At 33.8% G+C, this 25,942-nt stretch overlaps 3 protein-coding genes across 10 annotated transcripts in view; all 3 read left to right on the top strand.

The window, feature by feature from the left end:
- Positions 1 to 10,776, top strand: part of LOC126762372 (neuronal calcium sensor 2) — a 66,972-nt gene extending 56,196 nt beyond the window's left edge. For both annotated transcript variants that reach the window (XM_050479092.1, XM_050479091.1), the window contains 2 exons: positions 9,609 to 9,737; positions 10,404 to 10,776. In XM_050479092.1, the coding sequence (XP_050335049.1) occupies positions 9,678 to 9,737; positions 10,404 to 10,580 (237 nt within the window). In that variant the 5' untranslated portion in view covers positions 9,609 to 9,677 and the 3' untranslated portion in view covers positions 10,581 to 10,776. The remainder of the gene's footprint in view (positions 1 to 9,608; positions 9,738 to 10,403) is intronic.
- The window catches only part of LOC126762368 (neurocalcin homolog), a 72,054-nt gene extending 56,354 nt beyond the window's left edge, over positions 1 to 15,700 (top strand). For 3 of the 5 annotated variants that reach the window (XM_050479082.1, XM_050479081.1, XM_050479083.1), the window contains exons 2-5: positions 12,407 to 12,501; positions 14,900 to 15,018; positions 15,109 to 15,321; positions 15,421 to 15,700. In XM_050479082.1, the coding sequence (XP_050335039.1) occupies positions 12,432 to 12,501; positions 14,900 to 15,018; positions 15,109 to 15,321; positions 15,421 to 15,615 (597 nt within the window). In that variant the 5' untranslated portion in view covers positions 12,407 to 12,431 and the 3' untranslated portion in view covers positions 15,616 to 15,700. Of the gene's footprint in view, positions 1 to 9,854; positions 9,868 to 12,406; positions 12,502 to 14,899; positions 15,019 to 15,108; positions 15,322 to 15,420 lie in introns of those variants that run through there. The other 2 variants (XM_050479084.1, XM_050479086.1) reach the window with 2 other exon arrangements.
- The window catches only part of LOC126762375 (flightin), an 81,653-nt gene extending 56,195 nt beyond the window's left edge, over positions 1 to 25,458 (top strand). The window contains exons 1-4 of one of the 3 annotated variants that reach the window (XM_050479102.1): positions 22,844 to 22,935; positions 24,525 to 24,818; positions 24,927 to 25,082; positions 25,174 to 25,458. In XM_050479102.1, the coding sequence (XP_050335059.1) occupies positions 24,568 to 24,818; positions 24,927 to 25,082; positions 25,174 to 25,309 (543 nt within the window). In that variant the 5' untranslated portion in view covers positions 22,844 to 22,935; positions 24,525 to 24,567 and the 3' untranslated portion in view covers positions 25,310 to 25,458. Of the gene's footprint in view, positions 1 to 22,843; positions 22,936 to 24,524; positions 24,819 to 24,926; positions 25,083 to 25,173 lie in introns of those variants that run through there. The other 2 variants (XM_050479103.1, XM_050479101.1) reach the window with 2 other exon arrangements.
- Positions 25,459 to 25,942: the final 484 nt, after the last annotated feature.

Here is a 25,942-nt window from a genome sequence, read left to right as displayed (position 1 = left end):
AAAAATGGATGTGTTTTAAGAATGCTAAACGAAGAAAATCATGGGTTAATCCGAGACAACCATCAACGTCGATTTCAAAAAGATCGATTCGGTAAGAATGCAATTCTCTGTGTGTGCGATCAGAAGGGTATAGTATATCATAAGCTTTTAAACCCTCATGAACCTGTTAATACTAATCGCTACAGACAACAAATGATCAATTTGAACCATGAATTGATCAAAAACGACCATAATGGACCAAAAGACAAGGCAAAGTAATTTTGTTACACGACAATGCACCTGCATACAGCAAAATCGGTACAGGATACAATCAATGTACTTGGCTGAAAGCTGCTACACCACTCGCCGTATTCACCAGACTTGGCCCTTTCTGATTACCATTTGTTTCCATCGATACGCATTGGCTGAGTAGCACTTCGATTCTTACGGAGAAGTCGAAAATTGAGTCTCTGATTGATTTATTTTAGACGAACATTTATAATATTGTGGTATCCATTAATTGCTAGAAAAGTGGACAAAATGTGTAAATGGTCAATACTTTGAATACATTTTTTTTTACTTTCCCACTAAAAATCTAATTCATATCGGTACACGTGATACAACAGGTCTATCTATTAAATAGCTTAAAAAGAAGCGCTTCCAAATAATCACCTAGCGATGATTCCTTTTCGTGTGACAGCTTGACACATAACACAAAGTATTACATATTTATGCGAGATACATTTGATCAAAAATGTCCTTAATGTGTCTTATCAATGAGAAAATATGACTTTGTTGAAGTCTGTTGTTTTTTGTTTTGTCATTTACATATGGACGTTGTATCGTATATATCCTATTTATGACATGAAAATATGCGACTAGAAACCGAAAAGTTTGTGTGTGTACAAGAAATATATAGCACACAATGGTGTATATTAGTTTTGGTTTTTAATTTTTGTATTTTGGTAGGAGAGTTTAATTTTGTGTTGTTGTTTTCGTAATAACTCAAAGTGGAATGCTGCTCTACAGCAGCATGGTATCCGTTTGTCTTCTGACATCAACACGCTACAACGCTACAAATATACATACAAGGTGCTTTCCAAAATAAACAGGACTTTTTGAATCTAGCGCCCCCTGGTGGCGCCATCTATATGTCGACTGGTGCGTTAGAATCTGCTATCTTTATCGATTGTTCAGTGAGACATCATGACATTTGATCTACTGGACGTGAAGTTATTGCGTTTTAAGTGTCAGAATGTTTGTGTTATCGGTGCGAAAATGAGCTTAGAACAAAGAGCCAACATTAATTTTTTTTTAAATTGGTAAAACTTTTAACGAAACGTTTCAATTGATGAAACAAGTTTATGGCGATGATTGCATATCCCGTAGCAGAGTGCACGAGTGGTTTCAACGTTTTCAAAGTGGTCGTGAGGACCAATCAAAATCCGATTGTGTGCACGATTTGTTCCGCATAAATTGACTCACGACCAAAAATTGCTCAGAATCCGTCTCACCGATCGACCAAAAATCACATTTTAACCACTCCCTGTATTCACCTGATATGTCACCCTGTGACTTCGGAAAAATGCATTTGCCCATGAAAGTAAAACGTTATGCAGACGTAGAGGCCATTCAAAAGGCTTGCACCGGCATACGGCGGCCATACCGGCCAAAGAGCTAAAACACTCGTTTTGGACCGTGCAAAAAGCTGTATTGAGCAGAAGGGGACTATTTTGAATAAAATAAATTTATTTTGCCGAAAAAAACCATTAAGTTCTGGTTACTTTGGAACGCGCCTTGTATATTAATGTGTATATTTATACCTTAAACAGGGTTTGCCACGAAGTTTTTCGAATACCAAGTAACAAATGTTAGAGATCCCATAAAATATGAGCTAAGCCAAACCCGTCTGTATGTATACCTATACGCGTTTTTGGAGATATCCATATATAATTTTACAGACATCCTTTTCTACCGAAGAATCTAATTTGTTGAAAAAATATTGGACCACTATAGCATATAGCTGTCATACAAACTGAGCGATCGAAACAAAGTCCTTGTAAGAAGAGTTTTTTATTTGACCAATTATCTTCACGAAATTTGGCACGGATCACCTTCCAAAGCAACAGTATAATCTCGGAATATGTTGTTCAGATCGGACCACTGAAGATAGAGCTGCCATAAAAATTATCCGATCAAATTAAATTTATTGTATGGCAACTTTTATTTGGGAAGGGTATTATGGTTTCGATACAATCGAAGTTAACGTTGTTCCTTGTTATATGTATATGGTGTATAAAGATCAATATAATAATAGTTACACAATACTTTTTCAGGTAAAGCTCATCAATAAAAAAATTTATTTAAATTTTTAAGAAAACCGCAAACGTACTTATATTTTTCAAATATTTACAAGTTAAATTAAATAAACTTCATTTAAAAAAAAGCAAAACAAACAAATGTAGATCCAAAAACATTTCATAGCTAAAATAAACTTGCTCAAAAAATAGGTATACTTTTAATAAGACAATTATTTTGGAAAAACAAAATATGATAAAACAGTTTTGTTGTATATTTAACACTACTCAGTTAATAGCCAGTATATCCACCATTATTCTGGATTACTTTATTTATTCGTTTGGGCATACTACTGATTTAAGTCTGACAGGTTTCTTTAGGTATCTCATACCAAGTTTTTTGTATGCACTCCCATAACTGGTCTTTGTTACAGAAAGATTGACACGCCAAATTTTTTTTAGTTCTCCCCATAGGTTTTCTATTGAATTTAAATCTGGGGATTGGCATTTCTTTAGCATAGGGTATCATGACATTTTCAAGTATTTCCTTGTACAGTTGTTTGGTATATAGTATACCTACTCCAAGAAAAACATCCCCACACCATGACGTTTTCACCTCCATGTTTCACAGTTTTTTTTTTTGTGAATCGAACGCGAAACTCCTTTCCTTTTGGGCGATGCACATTTCTCTCACAATCGTTTCCAAACAAATTAATTTTCGTTTCATCGCTCCATTAGATGTTTCTTCACTCTTTTGCTCCCTCAGGTCCTGACCAATCTAAATGACTTCTTGCAAAGTTTAACCTCATATCTAAATTTTTTGATGGCATTAATGCCTGCCTAACGCCTGCGAACTGTTTGAGCACTTACTACATTTCCAATTTCTGCTGCTATCACTTTCGAAGACTTGAATGGGTCCTTTTTACAAATAGTTACAATGTGGCGATCAAGAACTGTACTCGTTTTTTGTGGCCTTCCACGAGTCTCCCTAATAGATTTTCGCTCTAAAGCATTTTTAACAAAATTATGTGACCTTTCCATTAATTTCTCAATTTCCCGAAGCGATTTTCCTTGCTTTCTGAGGTGAGACCAGTCGGACTTCTTCAAGAGAGCAATGTGACTTCCGACCCATCTGATTAAAAAATAATTTAATCTATCTGCAGGATTTTGAACTATAATGAAAGAAAACTTACCAATTTCAGATAAAAAAACTGGATAAATTTAAGTTTGTTTTCACAAAAAGCTAAGTTCACTTATGTGTATCTATTATATTGAGCAATTTTTTTTCTGAGTATTCACGCAAAACTGACTACGCATTAACTCGGGGATTCACATACTTCATTCTCTTAGAAATGACGAGCCCATATTATCTTAATTAAATTTACAGCATAACTGGTCGCATACAGCCCATAAAAAGTTTTTTAAACTATTGAGAGTACTAAGTTTTATAGTGTAACTATTATTTTGAGCGGGTGTGTATATTGCGGTTAAGTGGCGCTCATGCAGATGTATCCATGTTTGCCCATTGTTCGTTGGGTGCGTTGTTTAACCACTGGCTGCCCTGGTGGGCCGGCACGACAAATTTAAAGTTAGTTTTATCGCGTGGTGGGAGATAATAGTGTTTGGTTTATATACTTGGTATACATACTTATTTTAAAAGACAACAATGCGAAAAACGCAGTGCAGATACTTGTGTGTCGCATTTGTTTTAATTCCTTCATTAAATGGATTTATTTCTGTAAGCATTCATTTCAGCACGCACGATTAACCGAACAGCGGTATACGCCCCGCAGCGTTCACCTTACGCCTCAAATTCACTATTCAGCTGTCTTCCCATTCATGCGCTTCAAACCGAGTACAACAAAAAAACACAAAAATAGAGAAAAGTAAAACAAAACTTTCTGTGTGTATTTGTGTTCCAAGGAAGAGATAAACTGATGTAATTGATTTTACGCAGCCAGCTATACACACACTACAACTACATACTTACATTTCCAACAAAAAACAGAAAATGATAAGCGACATCTACTTATATTGACATAACAAAAAACAAGTAATAGCTATAATAAAACAAAGTAAGCTTGAAAATAAGGAAGGGTACAAAACTGTCGTTGCAAAGACAATATATTGCATCGTACAAGTATAGTATATGTATGTATGTGTAAGTGCATGCATGGTATGTATGACGCTGGAACTGATATTGACGCCATTCTGCAGCATACGAATACATAATACATATGTATGTATGTATCTACTTGTAATTATAATCTAATAGCGGGATTCTGTAACCAGACTCTAGTCTCTATTTGAGACATTTTGAGGTAAAATCTCAATTTGTGACTAATTACTATTCACTAAACAGTCTCTAGCGTTAGTCTCAAAATATTGACTCAAACTTGAGACCTGGTAATTAGCAGGTCACAAAACCAAAAAGAACTCTTGTCTGCCATTTTGAATATGCTGAATAGAGATCATCACAGATATTAATCGATTGTAGTTATTTTCTATTTTGTAAGCAACTCAAACACGAGAAGGTTAAAAATAAATCACTTTTACATAAATTTCGTAAATATTATGAAACAAAGTCAACATATATTTTTACTTTTATTGATAATTATGTATTTTGACTATGTTATAGAAAATTTAATATATGTTATCGACATATTTATTTTCATTCAAGTTTAAAAACATCTCTGAATAATGAATTGTAATAGATTTTGTGACTGTCACTTACAGAATAGCATAATCGTCTCAAGTCTCAAAAATTGTCTTTAACTCAAAATCTCAAATTTAGAGACTTGAGACAGTATCACAGTACAGAATCGCACGGTAATACTTACTACTATGAGCAAAAAATAGTAATGCCCGGTTTCACAGTAGCAGTGCTTAAGTAACAGCTGATTTTTGTTCTGAATTTTCAGATATTTCTCGCTAGCGGTGAAATTCGGGGTTCTTTTGTTGTTTTAAATTTTTCAAACATATTTTTATGGATGATATTTGTAAAACATATGTTTCCCATAACGTTGCCTATATCATCATAAAATTTTATAGAAATTAAGCATTGACTGTGAAATGCAAACGATTACTCAGCTAAGATTTTATTTGGGAACAACTAATTTGAAAGTTCTTAATTTATTCTTTAAAATCTATGTCGTAGCGTAATTTAGCGAAAAACTAAATAAGAATGTAATGCAGTAAGCGACGGTGCATTATCGTGGTGCAAAAACCAAGAGGCGTCGGGCCTAATTCGGGCCTCTTTTTACAATAGTTTCGCCCAAACGACGCATAGCACTAAAATAGTATTCCTTGTTAACAGTTTGCCTGGTCTTTTTTTTCCGGGTCGTAAGCATAAATCCAAACCTCATCACCAGAAACAATACTTTTCATGATATTCTGGTAGCCGGAAAGCATTACATCACAGAAGTTAACGCTACGCTGTTTTTATAAAAAATTGAGTAATTTTCAAACCAATCGTGCTTTAAATTTTCATAAACCCAAATTATCTTTAAAAATGAGTTATACTACTATATTCCAACGATGTCAGTAAGATCTATGACTGATAATCGTCAATTCTCAAGCACTAATTTGTTTGTTTTATTGGTGATGGCCGTCCTAGTTGTGGTTTGTTGTCAACGCGTTCTGTTCGCTCTTTGAATAATTTGTACCATTCAAAAACACTTGCTCGTGGCAAACAACCGTAGCAACCTAGAAAAAGAAAATTTGTATTGTTTTGAAATTTTGTGCCCACAGTAATGGGTACACATGCATATGTATATCGGCTGCTGTTCGACTCATCTATTTGTAAACCCTTTTTGGTGAAAAAGTTACTACTTTAAAACTTACACAAATAATATGTATGTACATATCGTAACATTTCGGAAATTTACAGAAGAAGGAATGAAACATAAGTGAAACAAAATTTAAATATTGATTAAAACTGGGTTATATCTGATAGCAGAACCTTAAAATGTTGAACATATGTACTTATACATATGTATGTAATTTGAAGTAGTGGATCGTAATCAATGAAGCACTCAATTTCGAATTTTTTGATGATACGTTATTTTGTATTTTAGGTGACGATATATAAAAATCCGAAGTAGAAAGTTTTCCCCACTTCATTAATTTCCTTTTTGGTTAAGTTCTTGAATTTATTCAGTAAGTTATCGCACTTTCAGTGGTTTTCCACGTAACTGTTGTATGGGGAGGGGTTATTGTCTGATTTTTACCCATTTTCACAGAGTTTGAAGAGGTGGCAACTGCGTTCTTCTGCACTAAATTACCGTTTTGTATCTTAATTTATTCCATTGAATGTAATTGCAAAATCGAGGGTGATTTTGCAAAAAAAGGTTTTCGTTACTAGCTTCTGCAGGAATAAATGAATAACTAGGCAATTTTTCAGGTCTTTCCTGTCTTGCTTCGGGAGTACATAACGAAATAGCGTTTCATTTATATTATAATAGAGGACCCATCCACGCTTCACTGTGCCTGATACATAGATAATAATACTACTACCATCTATATGATTTCTATTACTTGGATTATAACTATCGGGTGATTTTTTAAGAGCTTGATAACTTTTTAAAAAAAAAAAACGCATAAAATTTGCAAAATCTCATCGGTTCTTTATTTGAAACGTTAGATTGGTTCATGACATTTACTTTTTGAAGATAATTTCATTTAAATGTTGACCGCGGCTGCGTCTTAGGTGGTCCATTCGGAAAGTCCAATTTTGGGCAACTTTTTCGAGCATTTCGGCCGGAATAGCCCGAATTTCTTCGGAAATGTTGTCTTCCAAAGCTGGAATAGTTGCTGGCTTATTTCTGTAGACTTTAGACTTGACGTAGCCCCACAAAAAATAGTCTAAAGGCGTTAAATCGCATGATCTTGGTGGCCAACTTACGGGTCCATTTCTTGAGATGAATTGTTCTCCGAAGTTTTCCCTCAAAATGGCCATAGAATCGCGAGCTGTGTGGCATGTAGCGCCATCTTGTTGAAACCACATGTCAACCAAGTTCAGTTCTTCCATTTTTGGCAACAAAAAGTTTGTTAGCATCGAACGATAGCGATCGCCATTCACCGTAACGTTGCGTCCAACAGCATCTTTGAAAAAATACGGTCAAGGATTCCACCAGCGTACAAACCACACCAAACAGTGCATTTTTCGGGATGCATGGGCAGTTCTTGAACGGCTTCTGGTTGCTCTTCACCCCAAATGCGGCAATTTTGCTTATTTACGTAGCCATTCAACCAGAAATGAGCCTCATCGCTGAACAAAATTTGTCGATAAAAAAACGGATTTTCTGCCAACTTTTCTAGGGCCCATTCACTGAAAATTCGACGTTGTGGCAGATCGTTCGGCTTCAGTTCTTGCACGAGCTGTATTTTATACGGTTTTACACCAAGATCTTTGCGTAAAATCTTCCATGTGGTCGAATAACACAAACCCAATTGCTGCGAACGGCGACGAATCGACATTTCACGGTCTTCAGCCACACTCTCAGAAACAGACGCAATATTCTCTTCTGTACGCACTGTACGCATTCGTGTGGTTGGTTTAATGTCCAATAAAGTAAACTGAGTGCGAAACTTGGTCACAATCGCATTAATTGTTTGCTCACTTGGTCGATTATGTAGACCATAAATCGGACGTAAAGCGCGAAACACATTTCGAACCGAACACTGATTTTGGTAATAAAATTCAATGATTCGCAAGCGTTGCTCGTTAGTAAGTCTATTCATGATGAAATGTCAAAGCATACTGAGCATCTTTCTCTTTGACACCATGTCTGAAATCCCACGTGATCTGTCAAATACTAATGCATGAAAATCCTAACCTCAAAAAAATCACCCGATATTAGTTAATGAGATATAGGATTTTTGTGAAGCAACTTGTTTTAGTTTACAAAAAAATGGATCATAAAGCATTTCGTGTGTTAATAAAGCATTGATTTTTGGGGGACAGCTGTTGAATTTGGGCTTAGGGAAATCCACCGTTGAAAAGATATTTGCTAAGCTGGAAACAGGCGAAATGAGCACCGAGGACAATGATACTCTAAAGAGTCGAAAGCTCTGTGCAAAGTGGGTGCCTCGCAAGTTCATAATCCAACAAAAACAACGAATAACCGATTCTGAGAAGTGTTTTGGGTGCTCTTTAATCGTAATAAAACCGAATTTTTGCGTCTGTTTGTGACAATAGAAATATGCTCCATCATTTCTCACTGGAGTCTAATAGACAGTCATTCTAGTGGATTGCACATGATGAACCGGTTTTCAGGCGTGGAAAGACGAAAAAATCTCCTGGATTATTGAGCCAGTTATAATCTATTTTACTGCGTATTTGGTTGCAGTTCTTTTCTACTATTCCACATACTTAGCAATTGTATTAGTTTTAAGGAAGAATCTGTTTAAAATTGTACGCATATATTCAAAGGATTCCTACAAACGTGAATTTTGAACAAATGCTTATTATTAGAAATATATTTTTGTATTTATGAGTTGTATTAAATTTTAACCTAAAGAGACCGTTCTTGAGTTATAAATGGCGTAACTAACACAACTTTCTTTTATATATATAGATATATATTTGATAACTCCATTAGTCTTAAGTGATAAAAACCATTACATAATTATTATACTCTATAGCAACATGTTACGAGGGTATAAATATTCAAAATACAAAAATATATCCTATAAAATTGAGAAGAACTGGTTACTTGGTCGTTAAAAGTGTTAGGGACTTGACAGGCAATAAGAGACTTCGAGTGTGTATTTCTGCACTGAAAAGACTTCATAGAAAATAAATTTATTATTTGAAGTTCTCAACTTGTGAGCTAAACCACTTATCAGAACGAAAAACCCAATATCTGTTGCCAAATATCTACCTAACTTTTTAAATATTTATCGATTAGTTGTAAATTTGTAGTTATAACGCGGTCGCTTTATGAAATAATTTGAGCATTTATTCCTTGTGGTCACTGAACTGTATACATGTATTACCGTCCCTGTAAACACATTTTGCATCCTTCGTTGATGGCTACTTGGTCTCCTGTAGGCGGTTCAAGGGGGTTATGTTCCATATAGTCACAATAGGTACTTGTTGATTTGTAGGCTTTTTATTTTAATAATATTTTCATTAAAGTTTTAAGAATTTGCCACTGTGTATGTGTGTGAGATAGGTTTGTATAAATATAATAATCATAAAAGCAAGTATAATTTTAAAAAACTCTTGCGGTGTTCTTCGTTCCATAAAATTATAATAATACGAATTTCCCATTCGAAACGTTTTATGGATTTATTCTGAATAAATTCTCAATTAATCCCTTTATATAGGAATTTCTACTTGCTATAGACGTTACATCGAGTGGCACTCCCGAGGAGAAGCTTAAATGGGCTTTTCGCATGTACGACGTAGATGGTAATGGCGTAATTGACATACAAGAAATGACGAAAATTGTTCAGGTAGTATATATTGCATTGTACACTTATCATATGGAAATATGTATGTATGTAGTTATGTAAAATTACACAGTTTTATTTGGTTTTACTTTTGATGTGAATCAGTTATTTAAATTCTCCAATTAAGTAATTGGTACTACTATACGGTGTTTCATATTGTAGGTTCATTTATATATATGTATATTTAGATACTCGACGTACAAAAATATATACAGTCCATTTATTTTGATTATCGTATTCGAATAAAATAATTATCTTGTGATATCTAATTATGCTGAAAAATTTGCCCTGAAACTATGAATTTTTTATCCGTTATAAAACGTCGACGAATTTGAATATAAAGTTTCTTAACAGTTATATAAAGTATATCAAATTTCGTTAATTAGATTAAATAGTAACGAACAATCCCTGAAACACCCAGTATAAAACTACTTTATGCCTCAAATTTTTGTAAAAAAAATTTAAACTCAGTTTTTTTTTATTTATTTTCTTGTCTCTGTTGATATTTTTTGATGTCTACTGAAAATATTAATTTATTTTTACATACAATGCAAACATACATTTATTACTTACATACATATTTGTAGCCAAATTTATGGTCTTACTCTTTTTGCTTTAATTACCTAAGCGCGTTGTGTGCGTTATATTCTTTTCCACTTTTTGTTGCAGGCCATATACGATATGCTTGGCGCGTGTTCATCGAATCGACCAGCAGATTCTGCTGAGGAGCGTGCAAAAAATATTTTCGCCAAAATGGATGAAAATAATGATGGTCAATTAACCCAAGATGAATTCTTAAAAGGGTGTCTGCAAGATGAGGAACTTTCAAAAATGTTGGCCCCATAGACATAATTCAACACAAAAACCCCCGGAAAAAACAAAGAACAAACCATACAAAATAAAAAAATAAAAAGAAAGAATTAAAACAACAACCAAATAAAATGACCATTGTGGTTTATGTAATTTATTGAATCATTTATATCACAATATTTATAAATTTACATTTCCTAAAATGAATACTAAGGCATCTACTAAAAATTAATACTGTGTTTTAATGTTTTCACTCATGCATGTATGTACTGTACATATGTTGTATGTACTGTACATATGATATGTAGAAGTATGTATACAAGTATTTGTATATACATATGTATGCATGTATGCCTAGTGCACAAATATTATTTTATTTCTTATTTATTTGATTAATTTTCCTTGTTTAAGAGAAACATACTACTATGTAAGAAGCATATGTATGTACATACATACATATGTGTTGGTAGCGTCTCAAATATGTTTAATAATTAATTTTTTTACATAGCGCTTCTCTTTTCGTATCGTTTGAATATTTAATATGTATTATTATTTTCAGAATTTTTAATTATTAAAATTGTTTTTGATGTAAAATCTATAAAGAAATTGCCTTCACTCTGCCGTTTTGTTTACATTTCATAAATATATTACTCAGTTTCAGTTTGAAGTGCACTAATAATTTGTAGAAAATTCGTTCTTGTATTTAAATAACAAAATATATTTTTATTATAGATAATATTGTATGTACATATCGTCACCGGAAATGCAAAATAACGTAACAACATTTACGGAAATTTACAGTGGCATAAATAAAACACGAAATAAAATGGAACATGAATGAACAAAAATTTTAATATTGGTTAAAACTGGTTTATATCTGAGCGCAGAACCTGAAAATTTTGAACATATCTAATATTATGTATGTAATTTGAAGTAGTGAAGCGTAATCAATAAGACACTCAATTTCGCATTTTTTGATGATACGTTATTTTGCATTTCAGGTGACGATATGTACTTGAGTACTATTACCAAAATAATCAATAATTGAATATAACAACTTTTGCATTGTAAGTTTTATAATTTTGTACAATTTAATCTTAATTCCGTTGTTTTTTTGGAAAACGATTTTTCGGACGGTTGAGTGCACTTTAGGAAACAGAAATAACTAAGTAAACAAAAATAAAAACACAAAATTAATTTGTTTCACAAATTCCGCACAAGTCATTGTGTTTGTTTCGTATGTGACTGCAGAAAAATAGCTATTTTTAACGCAAAAACAAAACTTGACTACTTGATTAGACCCATAGTGGATATGGGTGTTCCTACATGTGTTGAAAATTATATTTGAACTAAAACTGAAATACTTATATATTTGTGTAGGTATGTAGTTATTTGGCTGTGTAAGCTTAGCTTCGAATAAGCGCTATTTTTTTATTTTATACATTTCTTCTTTCGGAGAGTTCAAAAACATTTATAAATAAATATTTTAATCCAAAAATTATGAATTCATATAATGTTTTAATAACTATAAAAAAATCCTTTGAAATTATGGTACTAGAAAGCTAACATTAATTTGTGTCAATATACATTTGAGAACTTTTCAATATGAGAACTAACAACAAAAATGCATCGTTTAATAATATTTTGGAACTTTTCGTATATCCTTTCAAGCAACAGCTCAAGCTCGCTAATAATATCTGTATTGTTCGAACTCTTAGCGCACACGATCAAAATAAAATGCAAATGCAACATAAACGGTAACAAAGTTTAAGTTTTGTATTCTGAGTTTTTATTTTAACATTTTTAAATTATTTGTGGTTTACTTTAAATGTTTGTAATTAATGCATTTTTATATTTTACAGTGAAATCAAAGCATGAGTAATCAAAATGGGAAAGCAAAACAGTAAATTGAAACCAGAAGTCTTAGAAGACCTCAAACAAAACACAGAATTCACAGGTAACGAATTTAAAGTTATATAAAATACATATATAATGACTAGTAAAATGTAAGGGTGATGTGCTGAAACGATACTTTTGACTGCTGATTGATTCTCGGCAACGATTTAATAAGCAATAATTACTCGTTATCAGGATTTGTTTTAATAACAATGAAACGTTCATAGAATACATGGTTACAACAACCTTGATGTGATTAAACCATATTTACTGTGGGACGAATGTGAAGAACGAAAAAAAACATTGTTTATGTTACTGTTGTATGTATATGTTCATTAAATAATAATAATAAATAATGTCAAAATACAAACAAACTTTGTCAGCGCACTCTAGTTAATTAGCTTCTTCCAACTGTTTTTGAACAAGAATTTTGGATATTAAAATGATTTGTCCATTTATACTTTTAAATATTTTTTTTCACATTGGATCATCACTTCTATTTTTTTTCCAGTTGGCTTCGCCAACCTCCTGCTTTATAGTGTTTATAATAAAAAACTTGGTTAAATCTTCAACTTTGGGAGAGCTAGAGAAATACAGTACATAGAAAAAGTAAGTTATCAAAGCAACAAGCGTTTTTTTAAATGTTATCAGCTTTTTCGCTTTATCGAATATCAACTTTTCTGTATATGTTCGGAAAGTACCGTAATTAAATTACACAAGTGATGCTTTGCAAAGTTTGGATGGCATTCTATAAATTAGAAAAAATTATTACTATAATAATAATAATTATTTATTTTCTAAATTTTGAAATTGAATAGGTAAGTAGAGCTTTGATTTTTTTAATTTCGAAATATTATTTGCCAAAAAATTTATTATAAATCATGTTGCAATATGGAAAGTTATGACTCTCTACAGAAAGATAATGAAGTCATCAGGAAGAGACAAGGGGGCAAAAATTTAAACGAGAGTTGATAAATTTTTTTTAGATATTTCCAATTCTGAATCAAATCAGTTCCAAAAACTCGCGTTCAGCTTATAAAATTGGTAAGAAGGATACCAACAAATTGCGTCAAGCCAATATTTACGGCCGCTTTGCAAGAAAGTTACCCAATCTAAATGAGGCAAACAAAAAAACGAGAACGACGACATGAAGAGCACATTTAAAACCTCAAAACTTTTGGCACAAAGTGCTTTGGACTGATGAATGGATTATTAGACTCTGTTTTTCCCATGACATGGTTTACGTTTGGCCCTCACCCAAAGAAAAACAGTCGATACAAATGCATTTTACCCACAGTTAAGTCGGTGGAAAATGGCTTAACAGTTTTGGGGATGCTTCTCAGCGAATGGCCCCGGTAATATTGTAGCCCTGGAAGGATAAATTACTGATGCAGTATATTTAAATATTTTAAATGAGCACGCCATTCCCGAGGGTCAATGACTAATTAGGCTGGATTACCTTCTTTAACAGAACGACGCGCACATTCATACTGTAAAAATCATAACAGAATATCTACAAAATGAAAAGCCCTCACTTGTCACCAATTAAAAGTACTTACGCAATCCTAAAGTTGCGATTAGTTGAAGAGAAACCCCAAAACTCGAGTGGTTTGAAGGATTACAAAAAGGATTGGACAAATTTTCCTCAAAATGACTCAATGCAACAACAATTGTGACAACTAATAATTCGAAATTATTGTACATTGTGGATGTTAAACAATTTGATAACAATTTTTTTCTACATGAAATTTCTGTTTGTGATTATGTTTTCCTTTTATAAAAGCAATGAGCTTCTTGTTTTAAAAATACTTTAATTTGATACATTGATATATGGTCTGAATAAAAAATATATATGGTTTCGAAAAATATAAATTTTAAATTTTGTTCTCATTGCTGTTTCATATTTCACTTTGATAACTTACTTTTTTTTCTATATATTTGAACCTAACAATATGCATATATGTATATGTATATGCAAATATGAAGCAAAATAAATAATAATAAGAATTGCACTAAATCGCAAAAGTAGAAGCAGGGCAAAACATATTCTTTGATATGTACATATGTCGGTTTTTCTTTCACATTTTAAGACAAGAACAATATCATAAAAGTACCCTTATCCATATTAGTTTATTTCGATTTTTATATGGCAAAATTGTCAAAAATTAATTTTTTTTTATATTACTCACGAGATTTCAAAGAAATCTTAACAAAATGTTTTCCATACAAGGACTTGAGTTTGATCGGTCAGTTATATCCTATAATGCTGCGATCTCAACAATTTATCAAATTTCGTGAAATAAAAAAGTTTTCATGTCGATATCTCAAGAACTGAAGGACTAGTTCGCGTATATGTAGACAGACAGACAGACGGACATGTTTAGATCGATTCAGCTCGTACGCTGATTATTTATGCATATATATTATATTTTTAAAACACATATCTATTTTCTTTACAGATGCAGAAATTCAAGAATGGTATAAAGGATTTTTAAAGGATTGTCCTAGTGGGCATCTCTCTGTTGAGGAATTCAAAAAAATATATGGGAACTTTTTTCCGTACGGCGACGCAAGTAAAGTAAGCATAAATCTCATTCTAAAATGCACGTGTTATAAACTTACTATATTGTAGAATATTTCAATAAAATTGTTGTAATTTTATTTCCAGTTTGCTGAGCACGTATTCCGCACGTTCGATGCCAATGGAGATGGCACGATTGATTTTAGAGAGTTTCTATGCGCGCTGAGCGTAACATCACGCGGCAAGTTAGAACAAAAGTTAAAATGGGCGTTCTCGATGTATGATCTAGATGGGAATGGTTACATTTCCCGACAAGAAATGCTGGAAATCGTCACGGTTGGTGCATATTTGATGAAAGATGTGAATTTCTAATACAATTATATTGCTCTTTACTCCTTTTTGCTATCGATGTAGTAATATTTACTTATAAATTTCATTCATTATTTTTTAATTTTGCAGGCAATTTATAAAATGGTTGGTTCAGTTATGAAAATGCCGGAAGACGAGAGTACGCCAGAGAAACGAACGGATAAAATATTTAGACAGATGGATCGAAATAAAGACGGCAAATTAAGCCTCGAAGAGTTCATTGAAGGCGCGAAGAGCGATCCGTCAATCGTTCGCTTATTACAATGTGATCCTCAAACACATTAACTTTTATATATATAAAAAGTTATAACAAGCAATAAACAATTAATCTCAAATACATGCAAAATAATAAAGTTATAAAACAATTAAACACCTTTTGGAAATGGTTATGGAATGAAGGTTGGTTAAAGTGGTGGAATTATTTGAATTGAAAATTGGTTGGTGTTGTTGTTGTGGCGGCAGAATTCAGCCGAGTTGGCAGTCATTGGCCTTATATAATATCTCGTTCCGGTTACGTAGACCCGACTGTCATGGGAACGGAATTGAAAATTGGTAAATGTAATCGTCTTAAAACTGCTTAGAAGTCCTCTATCCGAGATCTGTGCTAGATACTTGAACGAACTTTTCGATCAATTGTGTTGAGTGAAAGGCGAATTAGTTTCCTCGACGTTCTCTCATCTCACTTCTCACTCTCAATAGTCATATACAGGGATGTTGTGGAATCTGATAGTTGTCGGAATCAGAATTGAAACCGATCAAAAAAAGCAATAGGTGTCATGAATTCAGACATTATTGGTTTGATATTCGAAACAGAATTTGTATCGGTTTTGGGTGTCACGGAAACCAATTTTATCGGTTTTGCTGTCAGAAACAAAGCAAGAAGATACTATTCGCACACAGATTTGAAATGTAAGTTTCTTAAATTCATGTTATTTTATTGTTACGAATTAATTTATCTTTATTTCTATAGGAGAAAACATAAGAATAAAACACGAAATGTCTTAATTATTGAGTTTTGAAAACAAATGCGGATATTTAAGGAGGAGCCTGCTTTAGAGGCTTAAAAAATCGATTTTTTTTTTGGGAGGGAAAGAAATAATTGATTAAAGCGAATTTCTAGGGTTTATAGTTATATATTTAAACATCATCCGAACATTTTTTGGATACGAATTCTTTGATATTCTGCCTTAGGGAAGCAATTGTCCAATGCATTTGTCGGACAGCGGGCAGGATACAGGTAGCAATTTCTATCGGAAACAAAAAATTCAAAATTTTTTAACAACTTTGTTCAAGTTAAACTACGAAAATTTCAAAAAAAAGTGTTAAATTCTAAAAAAATTTAAAATTTGAATAAACAAGTGGTTTTTGACCAAAAAAATGTTCAAACTTAACTTTTCTTAGCTTTTTTTTGTTTAGATATAAGATAATTTAATGCCAAAGATAATAAACTTTGCCCCAATTACATACGTTTAGTTTTTTCAATCCTGTCCGCCAATTAAGAAAAATCGTAAGAATGAAAACCGTAAAATCGAGCGACAAAGTTTTCGCTTTCTGCCCAAGCGCTCATAAACATACATATGTATATATGTACATATCTACCAGTGCTCGGTCACTATTTCCCTTCTAGCTTCGACAATATTTCAAATTCCCATATACATATAACATTGGGGGTATATTCTTAGATAATTTTTTAAGAGATTTAAGCAAAAAAAAAATTCCTCCCTTAAAGTAGATTTACAAAACGTATTAAACGTAACTTAACACCCAAATGCGTCTATATTCATTCGATAAATGTTGTCTCTTAAAATCTTTCTTTAATTCGGAACTCATTAAAAACTTCAATAAGATTGCTTCCAAATGTATTCATTTGCAAGTTTTGTCACATTAATAAACAGCTGATTCAAATATTGGTTTTGCGTATGTTCGAAAAGACGAAAATCCAATCAGATTCTGTGACACCATTGAAAATCAGAATTGGTTTGCAATTCTGACAGCTAAGCAATTCTGTCTTGGATTCTACAACACCCCTGATAGTTTTATTTGAAACTTATGATAAGAAAAGCTAAATTATGTATAATCGATGTTATATAAATTATTAATTTTGTTTGTCAAGAGAGAATGACTCAGTCCTGCAATACAAGAGAGAACTTCTTGCAATTAGCCACCCTCTAATCGTGATAACGGCTATTATGTCATCCTTGTAGGTTTTTTAACAGAACCTTGCGGTTTATGTGTTAAGGTTGAAAATTTTGTCGGATGCCAAATGTCATAATTATGTGGAGGAAGGCGAGGTGAAAACATTTTGTAACTTTCGCTTCGACTATTTGTTTATTTTTTTTTTTTTGCTGACTAAAGCTGAAACATCTTGCATGTTATTTATTGGGTGAACTTAATATATTCGATAATTGACTTTCAGAGCTCAAGGCGCTTCATACATGATCCTATATATGTATGTATGTAGTATATTTACACATATAAACATATAACTAAATATATGTATGTACACAAATATACATACATATATTGTCACAATGTTGTACTTGCGCAGTACCTGAAGGAAGACACCTGAATACTGTAATTTTTCGTGTTATACATTATGAATAGCTAGAAAGAACTAAAAATTAAGTTAAGGGAAATTATTAACACGAAACAAACATTTTATGAACAAATTTGCTTTTTATCTCCAAGCGAGGCGCGCCGTTGCAAAGTTATTTGAATTACAAGTGTGACAAAATATTTGTCCATACAGCCAATCCAATAGCTATCCCCCCATTTGTGTAATATTATTTATTATTTGTTTTAGTATACAGAAATTTCAATATCAGTCAATTGCTCAGTACCTGTTGTTTACAATGTTTTGGAGTTGGAGTATATTAAATATCTTTATCTTTTAGTACGGTGAAGTGAGGCATTGAAGAATAAATAAATACACGAGCTGTATGTTAGTGACTTTTTCCTAAGAGCCACCGTTTCTGTGATATAATGAAATAAAACCGTCGTCATAATATGCGCACATTTCCACTGCTATGCGAGTAGTTTCTCGTAAGGTAGTGTGCTTAGCGCGCTTTTTTATACTCTTGCAACCAGTTGCTACAGAGTATTATAGTTTTATTCACCTAACGGTTGTACGTATCATCTAAAACTAATCGAGATAGATATAGTGTTATATATGATCAGGATGACGAGGAAAGTTGAAATCCGGTTGACTGTCTGTCTTTCCGTCCGTTTAAGCTGTAACTTGAGTAAAAATTGAGGTATCTTGATGAAATCGGACCACTGCCACGCTCACAAATCGCCATTAACCGAAAACCTATAAAATGCCATAACTAAGCACCTAATAAAAAAATTGTTCAAATCCAACCTAGGCCCCAGGTACCGAATATGTGGACCCCCCCTATAGTTGAGTTTTGACCGAAAATGTCGACCAACTGGAATTGAGGGATAATCCTACTATTATAATGGTATGTCTGTATGCCAAAAATGGGTTGAATCGGACCAATACTTCCCTTAGCCCCCATACTTAATATAAAGAATTCCGGGTAACTTTGTACTGCATATATAGCCTAATATGTGGGTTATAGGCTTTAATTTTCTAATATGCTCACGAAATTTCTCGACGAAAATCTGTGGGTCCGGTGGCATGTCCTCTGAAACCAAAAACTCTCCCGGAACACGTAAACCTGTGCCAAATACAAGGTCAGCAGGTGAGGCGTTAAGGTCTTCTTTATAGCACGTGCGAAGACCTATGAGCACTGTTGGAAGACTTCCGGCCAAGGAGAAACAGTGTTGTACATTAGGGCCGCCTTGAGCGTTCTGTGCCACCTTTCTACCAGTTCATTTGATTGCGGATGATATGGCGTTGTTCTTATGAAATGGGCACCAATCAGCCGTGTCAAAGCCGTGAAGAGCGCAGACTCAAACTGGGTTCCTTGATCTGTGGTGATGGTTAGCGGTGTGTCGAACTGAGTAATCCAGTTCGAATAGAAAGTAGTGCAAACAACGTCAGCCGTCATGTCCTTCAGAGGAACAGCAACGGGTCATCTGGAAGATTTATCTAAATTTGAAGTGTTTTCATCAATTGATAGACGTGGTAATTTCAAAGTCGTGTTGTTGTTGCGAATAAGCTGCTGGAGTTCTTCATCCTCTTGTTGCTCATGCTGAATTCTTTCGGCGCTCAAAACGGTCGGCATGCTAATGGCACTAATCCTGGATAGGGCGTCAGCCACCACGTTCTCTTCACCTTTGATGTAAACGATCTCCGTGGTGAACTGGGAGATGTAATCGAGCTGGTTTAGCTGTCGTGGAGGAGCTCTACTGGATCTCTGGGCGAAAGCGTAGATTAGAGGCTTGTGATCCATTTTAATGATAAAGTGGCGTGGCGTGTCGGAAAAATCTAATGGCTGCAAATACTGCTAACAGCTCTCTTACGTACACGCTGTCATATCTGTGGGGCTGAGCTTCCTGGAGAAAAATTCAATTGGCTTCCAGATGCTATCCTCGAACTGCTCTAACGATTTACCTATGGCTGAGTTGTGAGAGAGAGAGAGGCGGTAGATAAAAAGAATGTTGTTCTAGTTGCTGCTGCAACACTCTTTTTACAGTCTACTACGGCTTTTTTTATCCTCTGGTGATCAAGGCACTTTGCGTTTGTCGTTTTTCTTGGCATTTTTTTAGAAAGGAATTCAATGGTGTCTGTACAGTGTACATAGTTGTGAAGCATCGCCAACCCCCAGCTTCTTGGGTACCATGCGGATGGGATTGGCCCAGTTGCTGCTAGAAGGTCGAATCACCCCAAGCTGTAGTAACAGGTTGATGTCATATTTTGCTGCTTTTAATGTGGTGAGCTACGTCAGACATGCTGAAACGATTTAGTAAGTCGATATACCTGTTATCGGTATGGGTGTTGAAAATGGCTTTCTGGTCCACTGTCGAAATACCATATTCCGTGGTTTCAGCAAGTTCTCCCGTCGTAGTGAGTGATGTTAACGGGTCGATTTTTTTTTAGGTCTATCAGTAGGCCATAGTGTACGTTGAAGTCAGCCCCAATGATCGCAGACTGAACATCGATGATGAAGGGCATGTGAAAGCTCGACGAAGACCAAGGTTGAGGGTGACTAGTTGGTGACCGTATGTATTGATGCTAGTTGAGTTTGCTGCGTAAAGTTTAAATTCCGAAGGCAGTAGTTTTTGCTTGACAAAAGCTCGTGGTACTTCAGAGACCACTGAGCCAGGGTTAACGAGGAATCTCTGGTGTGACGATCTGTCAGGTACATGCAGGCGATACTCCTTGTTGGATGGAACATGATGACTGCTGTCGCCAACCGTCTTGACTGATGACGATAGCCTCGCTAATTTCCCTCGTTGGTAGCAGGCTTGTGCAGGGTTGAAGACATCGGTGGGGTCTCTCCCCGAATTTGCTGAGATAGAAACAAAGATCTGATGTTCCTGGAGCTCGAGATCGTCATCGTGGACGTCTCTCGCTGCTTTTGCCGAGTTTGTTGGACAACTCGGAGAATGCGGCTGTCAGAGTCTCTATGGCTCGCTCTGGGTTGCTGAGTCTGTGCTCGACAGAGAACCTGGTGTCGTAACTGTGATGTGGCTGAAAATGAAAACCACTGTTTGTGACGGCCTGGACATGAGCTGGTAAAGCCTGGATGCTAGTTAACATAACCTGAGAACTGGTGTGGTTTTCCATGGCACCGTCTGCAGCTTCGGCGAGCTGGTTAAGCGTGCTGTTATTCTGGATGGCTTTGAGGATTTTGCATACGATTTCAGACAGCAGCGCCAACCACTTACTGCGAAGAAGCTCTTCTGATGCTCTGTTGCTAGCCAGGATCATCATCTCCCTGAGAAGCTGGCTAGCCTTCCGATTCCCGAGTTCAAGCTCTGTCAACATCGGTGAAACGTTTTATGAGATTGGTTTTTAAATAGATGTACTTATCTTGAGCTGGCGGTGCGCTGATGATGTCTGACACCTCCTTGAGTACTTCTGACTTCAAAGCGCCGGACGACTGGTGGTACATACTATTGTCGTTCCTGATGATTGGAATTTGCTGCAGGCGGAGTTGCCACAAATCTCCATTGCTACCAATCACATTGTCATACCATATGGTGCTGGAAAGATGAGATTTTAAGCTTCATTTAACCAAAAAAATAATTAAATTCGGGGAAATAGAAAAGTTACAGCTGTTCAAAAATGAGTAAAAATAATGAAGAAATTCGCTATATTTTGAAACCTTTATATAAAAAGGGAAGAATGCCACGCAAGCCACCAATGAAATTTGTGAAGTTTACGGAGACAATAATGGGTCGCTCGTTTCCGTTCTGGAAATTTCGAAATTTCGATTTATACTGATGAAAGTACTTATGTCTCTAGCGGAAAAATGGCAAAAAGTGGTTGACCAAAACGGTACATATGTATTTGTTTATTATTATAAATACAAAAAAAAAATAATATAATAATAATAAAATAATAAAAAATTTTGATTAGAAATGCGAAAAGACTTTTTCGACTACCAATATATTGTGAAATTGCAATTTTCTAATCATATAGACTTCTTTTTTTTTCGTTTTTTACCTTTGATCGACCATTATTTTTTCACATATCGGAACGATGAGTTTTAGTTACTTTTAATCATATTTTGAATATTTTCGCTAACTTTGAGCTTGTCGTAAATTTATGGATCCTAAAATGCATATTTTACAGGATTATAAAAAAAATTGTTTACTTTATATTTTATTTATTTGTAAACGCTTCTATGGAATCTTTATTGATGTATGTTTTAATGATGTAAAATTGTAATAATTAATAAATAATTAGATTCCTTAAAATTGTAAATATAATTAATGTTGAGAAACTGAGCCATGAAGATTTAAAAATACACAAGAAAAGTTGGATATTATCTGCTTTCCATAAAATGTTGGTAAATGCTTATCATCTGACATAAATCAAGTTAAACTGCATAGTAAACGTTTCTTTTTTTGCAAAATTTTTCATTGGCAGTGGAAGATCTGCTTCATTTTAAAACTCTCTGATCTGTCAAACCTCCATCGTACTACCATGAATCTCTTTATAACAAAATGATGAAAAAGTATAACCCACTGCATAGCATACAACTTACATGTGTATACATAAATAAACACATAAAAAATCATACACTGTTCAGTAAAAGTATGCACATATGCTTAATTGCAACTAGTACTTCAATGGGGTTTTGCCATTTTCAACTAAAACCTACATATTCTTTGGATATACATATGTACATATTTTATGTTCGCCGCCAGCAACTAATGCAATGCGCACTGTGTAACAATATTACGTTTAAAAGTTTAATATTATCGGGTACTTGCCAAGCGTAATTAATCAATGTACATTGCAATGCACTAATTTAAATACGTGTATTTGCCTTTAAATCTAAAAGTGTCTTTCGCATAGGTATTAATTGGCGTAGTTGTTGTCTACTTAACGCTGATTGGCTAATCATTGCAAATAAAATGCGATAAAACCTTCGCCTCAGTAATTGGTTAGGCTTCCAATTTCTAAATTAACTTTCTCGATTGCAGTGTTTTTTGTATACCTCTTCAATCAACATCAACCTCTTGAAGGTATCAATTAGTAGTTGATCACTTTAAAGCGATTAGAAAATTCAATTGTGCATTTGTAGAGGATTCGCACGCATGATAATAACAATATATATATATAATATAATACATTATATATAAAATAATATTTCTATGCAAAGTTTATCAAAATAATATTGCTTATTATTAAAAACTGCTCTTTCGAAATTATTTTTAACTAATATATTAAAAAAAAATTAGTTATTTTTTAATTATTTTGGGTTTATTGTGCAACATCAAGCATATTTTAAGGTTATTATTTCAGTTGTATTATCAGTTGAAATCTGTTTGTGAGCTGCAAGTGGTCCGAACGAATGAAATGTGATAAGTTCTTGCCATATTAGATGCAAACAAGTTGCATAATTGCAGCAGACAGTGTTGCAGTGTTGTGCGAGGCGCCAACAAAACGCAAAAAGCCAATTGTAATGAATATAAATGTAATTCAAAAAATTCTGACGTGAACTTTGTTAATTTCGTTAAACCTATTGACATTGAAGCTATCAATAGGCAAATAAGGCGCTTTTTGTATTTACTTAGCTTCTGTGGAGATTACATAACTTTAATTGATAATAATAAATAACTTCAAAAGTAATAATAAATAAATTAGTGAGAAGTTTTTAAAAATAAATTGTTTCAATTTCAATACTTGTAATATATATATTTTTGTCCTTTAATTCAATGACAATTATTTACAAATAAAATTGAACACCTTATCAATAGTAGAGTATCTGAATTAAATAGTTAGTGGAGTTAAATTTTATATAACAAGTTTTTTTTTAGTTATTACATTTTGAACAAAATCTGATAGTTAAAGAAAATAAATATTTCAGATATAAACCAAGATATACTGAAGAAAATTGAAAGTAAAAATTGCTTATTGCTAACTATAATGAGTGGAAACTATGAGGGGTGCCTGTCGCTCTTTTTATAAATCGTACACATTAAAAAAATTAAGAAACCATTTACCCCTAAACATTGTTTAATACATTCTCATATCGCTTAAGTAAAATACAAATCTGAATAAAATTAAATCGATATTGTGTTAATAGAGCATCTTCATTGCTCATAATTACTTAATTCAGACAAAAATATATTCATATTATATTTTAAATTTGAAATAATACTTTTTATCTTTATGATATCGTCACTTCTAACATTTCGGTTGTAGTATTCTGACTTTGGTGTACCTCTTCATCGGACAATTTATCACTTTCCACACAGTGTAACGTTCATATGTGTTGCGCTTCTTTTTTATATAATATAATAATTAAATAGTATATATTCATATGTATATATATATATATATAGGGGTAAAGAAGGTGGGATGGTTTAAAATTTATTCATTCATTATTTGGCATTATAGTTAGCGTTCATAAAAGAAAAGGATAAAAACGACTATAACCAGAGTAGTTAGCGCAGTCAAAGCAGTTTCATTTACTAGATATTTTATTTCTGTTGTTAGACTTAAGTCAGCGCCGTTTACTTAGAAAATAATAAAAATAAAATTCGAAAAACCAACCAATTGCACTTTTAGCTAAACTTTTCACTACTGAATCTTAAAATAATTCGAGTAGTTGCTTCCTCTTTTCTTAACTATCTTTCAAGTAAACTCGTATAATGGCTGATGAGGAGGATCCATGGGGTTTCGATGAGGGTGATAGTGAGCCAGCCGCTGCCCCTGCTCCTGCCGCTGCCGCTGCCCCTGCCGCAGATGCAGGTGCTGCCCCTGCCGCGGGTGGTGGTGAGAGCGCCCCAACAGGAGGCGAAACTGAAGCAGCTGCCGCCGAAGAAGAATTGGCACCGCCACCACCGCCGCCAGAAGACGATGGGTACCGAAAGCCCGTGCAACTATATCGTCACTGGGTGAGGTAAGTTGAACAAGTATTAACATTTGTTTTTATGAATTTTGTTGTGCTGCTTTAAATTTGCATTTCGTACTTCGACATGCAAACATTTATTTACCATTTATTTTTCAGACCACAATTCTTGCAGTATAAATACATGTACAACTACAGAACAAACTACTATGATGACGTAATTGATTACTTGGATAAGAAGCAGGTTGGCGTTTCAAGGGAAATACCGCGCGCACAAACTTGGGCTGAACGCGTGCTCAGAACAAGCAACGCTAGGTAAGAGATTGAAATCAGCTAACTAGTGTAGACAGCTGTTAGACGTAGTTATTTTCAATATATTTTTTGGCTTTTTTTGCCTCATCAACAGTGGACGCGACCTTGACTCATACACATGTTCAAGCAAAAGGGATAAGCATCTTGTTCAAACTCTGGCTGCCTCGATTCGTACTCATAATTATCACACCAAAGCTTATATTAACCAAAAATATGCAAATGTTCTATAAATAAATACAATACCTATCTATAAATATGAATACCAACTAAAAAGTTAGTTAAAATTGTAGTACAATTTAATTATAAGGAGATGATTACCTAATTACGTTCTAATAAACAATAAAGTGGGAGCTTGTCGCTATAATACTCTTTTGATAAACGATATATTTTTATTTCACACCATTACATTTATACAAGGTAATAACGAATGTAAATCTGGCACTACAAACTGATTGAAACTCGAGCTGTCATCTAACATGAGGGCAACGGCAATACATCTTCATCTACTTATGTAAATTCCTTTACCTTAGAAAATAACGTACGCCAAATTCCGTGAAGATAACTTGTTAAATAAGAAAGTTTTACAAGGTCTTGATTTTGATCGGTTAGTTTGAAAGCAAATATGCTATAAGGGTAAGATATCTGCGAAAAAATGAACAGCTTCTTGGGGAGAAAAGGGTAAGGGCCAAATTTCAGATCGATATCTCAAAAACTTAGGACAGACAGACGGACATGGCTAAATCGGTTCAGCTTATACCTAATAAATATTTTAATCGTTCACCTTCAGTGCTCAAAACTTACCCCGTAGTTAACATTTCAAGTATAGAGGCATAAAAAATCGTTGGAAATTATATTTTTTCGGT

Source organism: Bactrocera neohumeralis, chromosome 6 (assembly GCF_024586455.1).
Source record: "Bactrocera neohumeralis isolate Rockhampton chromosome 6, APGP_CSIRO_Bneo_wtdbg2-racon-allhic-juicebox.fasta_v2, whole genome shotgun sequence".
In the NCBI taxonomy this organism is placed as follows: Eukaryota; Metazoa; Arthropoda; class Insecta; order Diptera; family Tephritidae; genus Bactrocera; species Bactrocera neohumeralis.
This window is presented reverse-complemented; position numbering and strand designations above follow the sequence as displayed.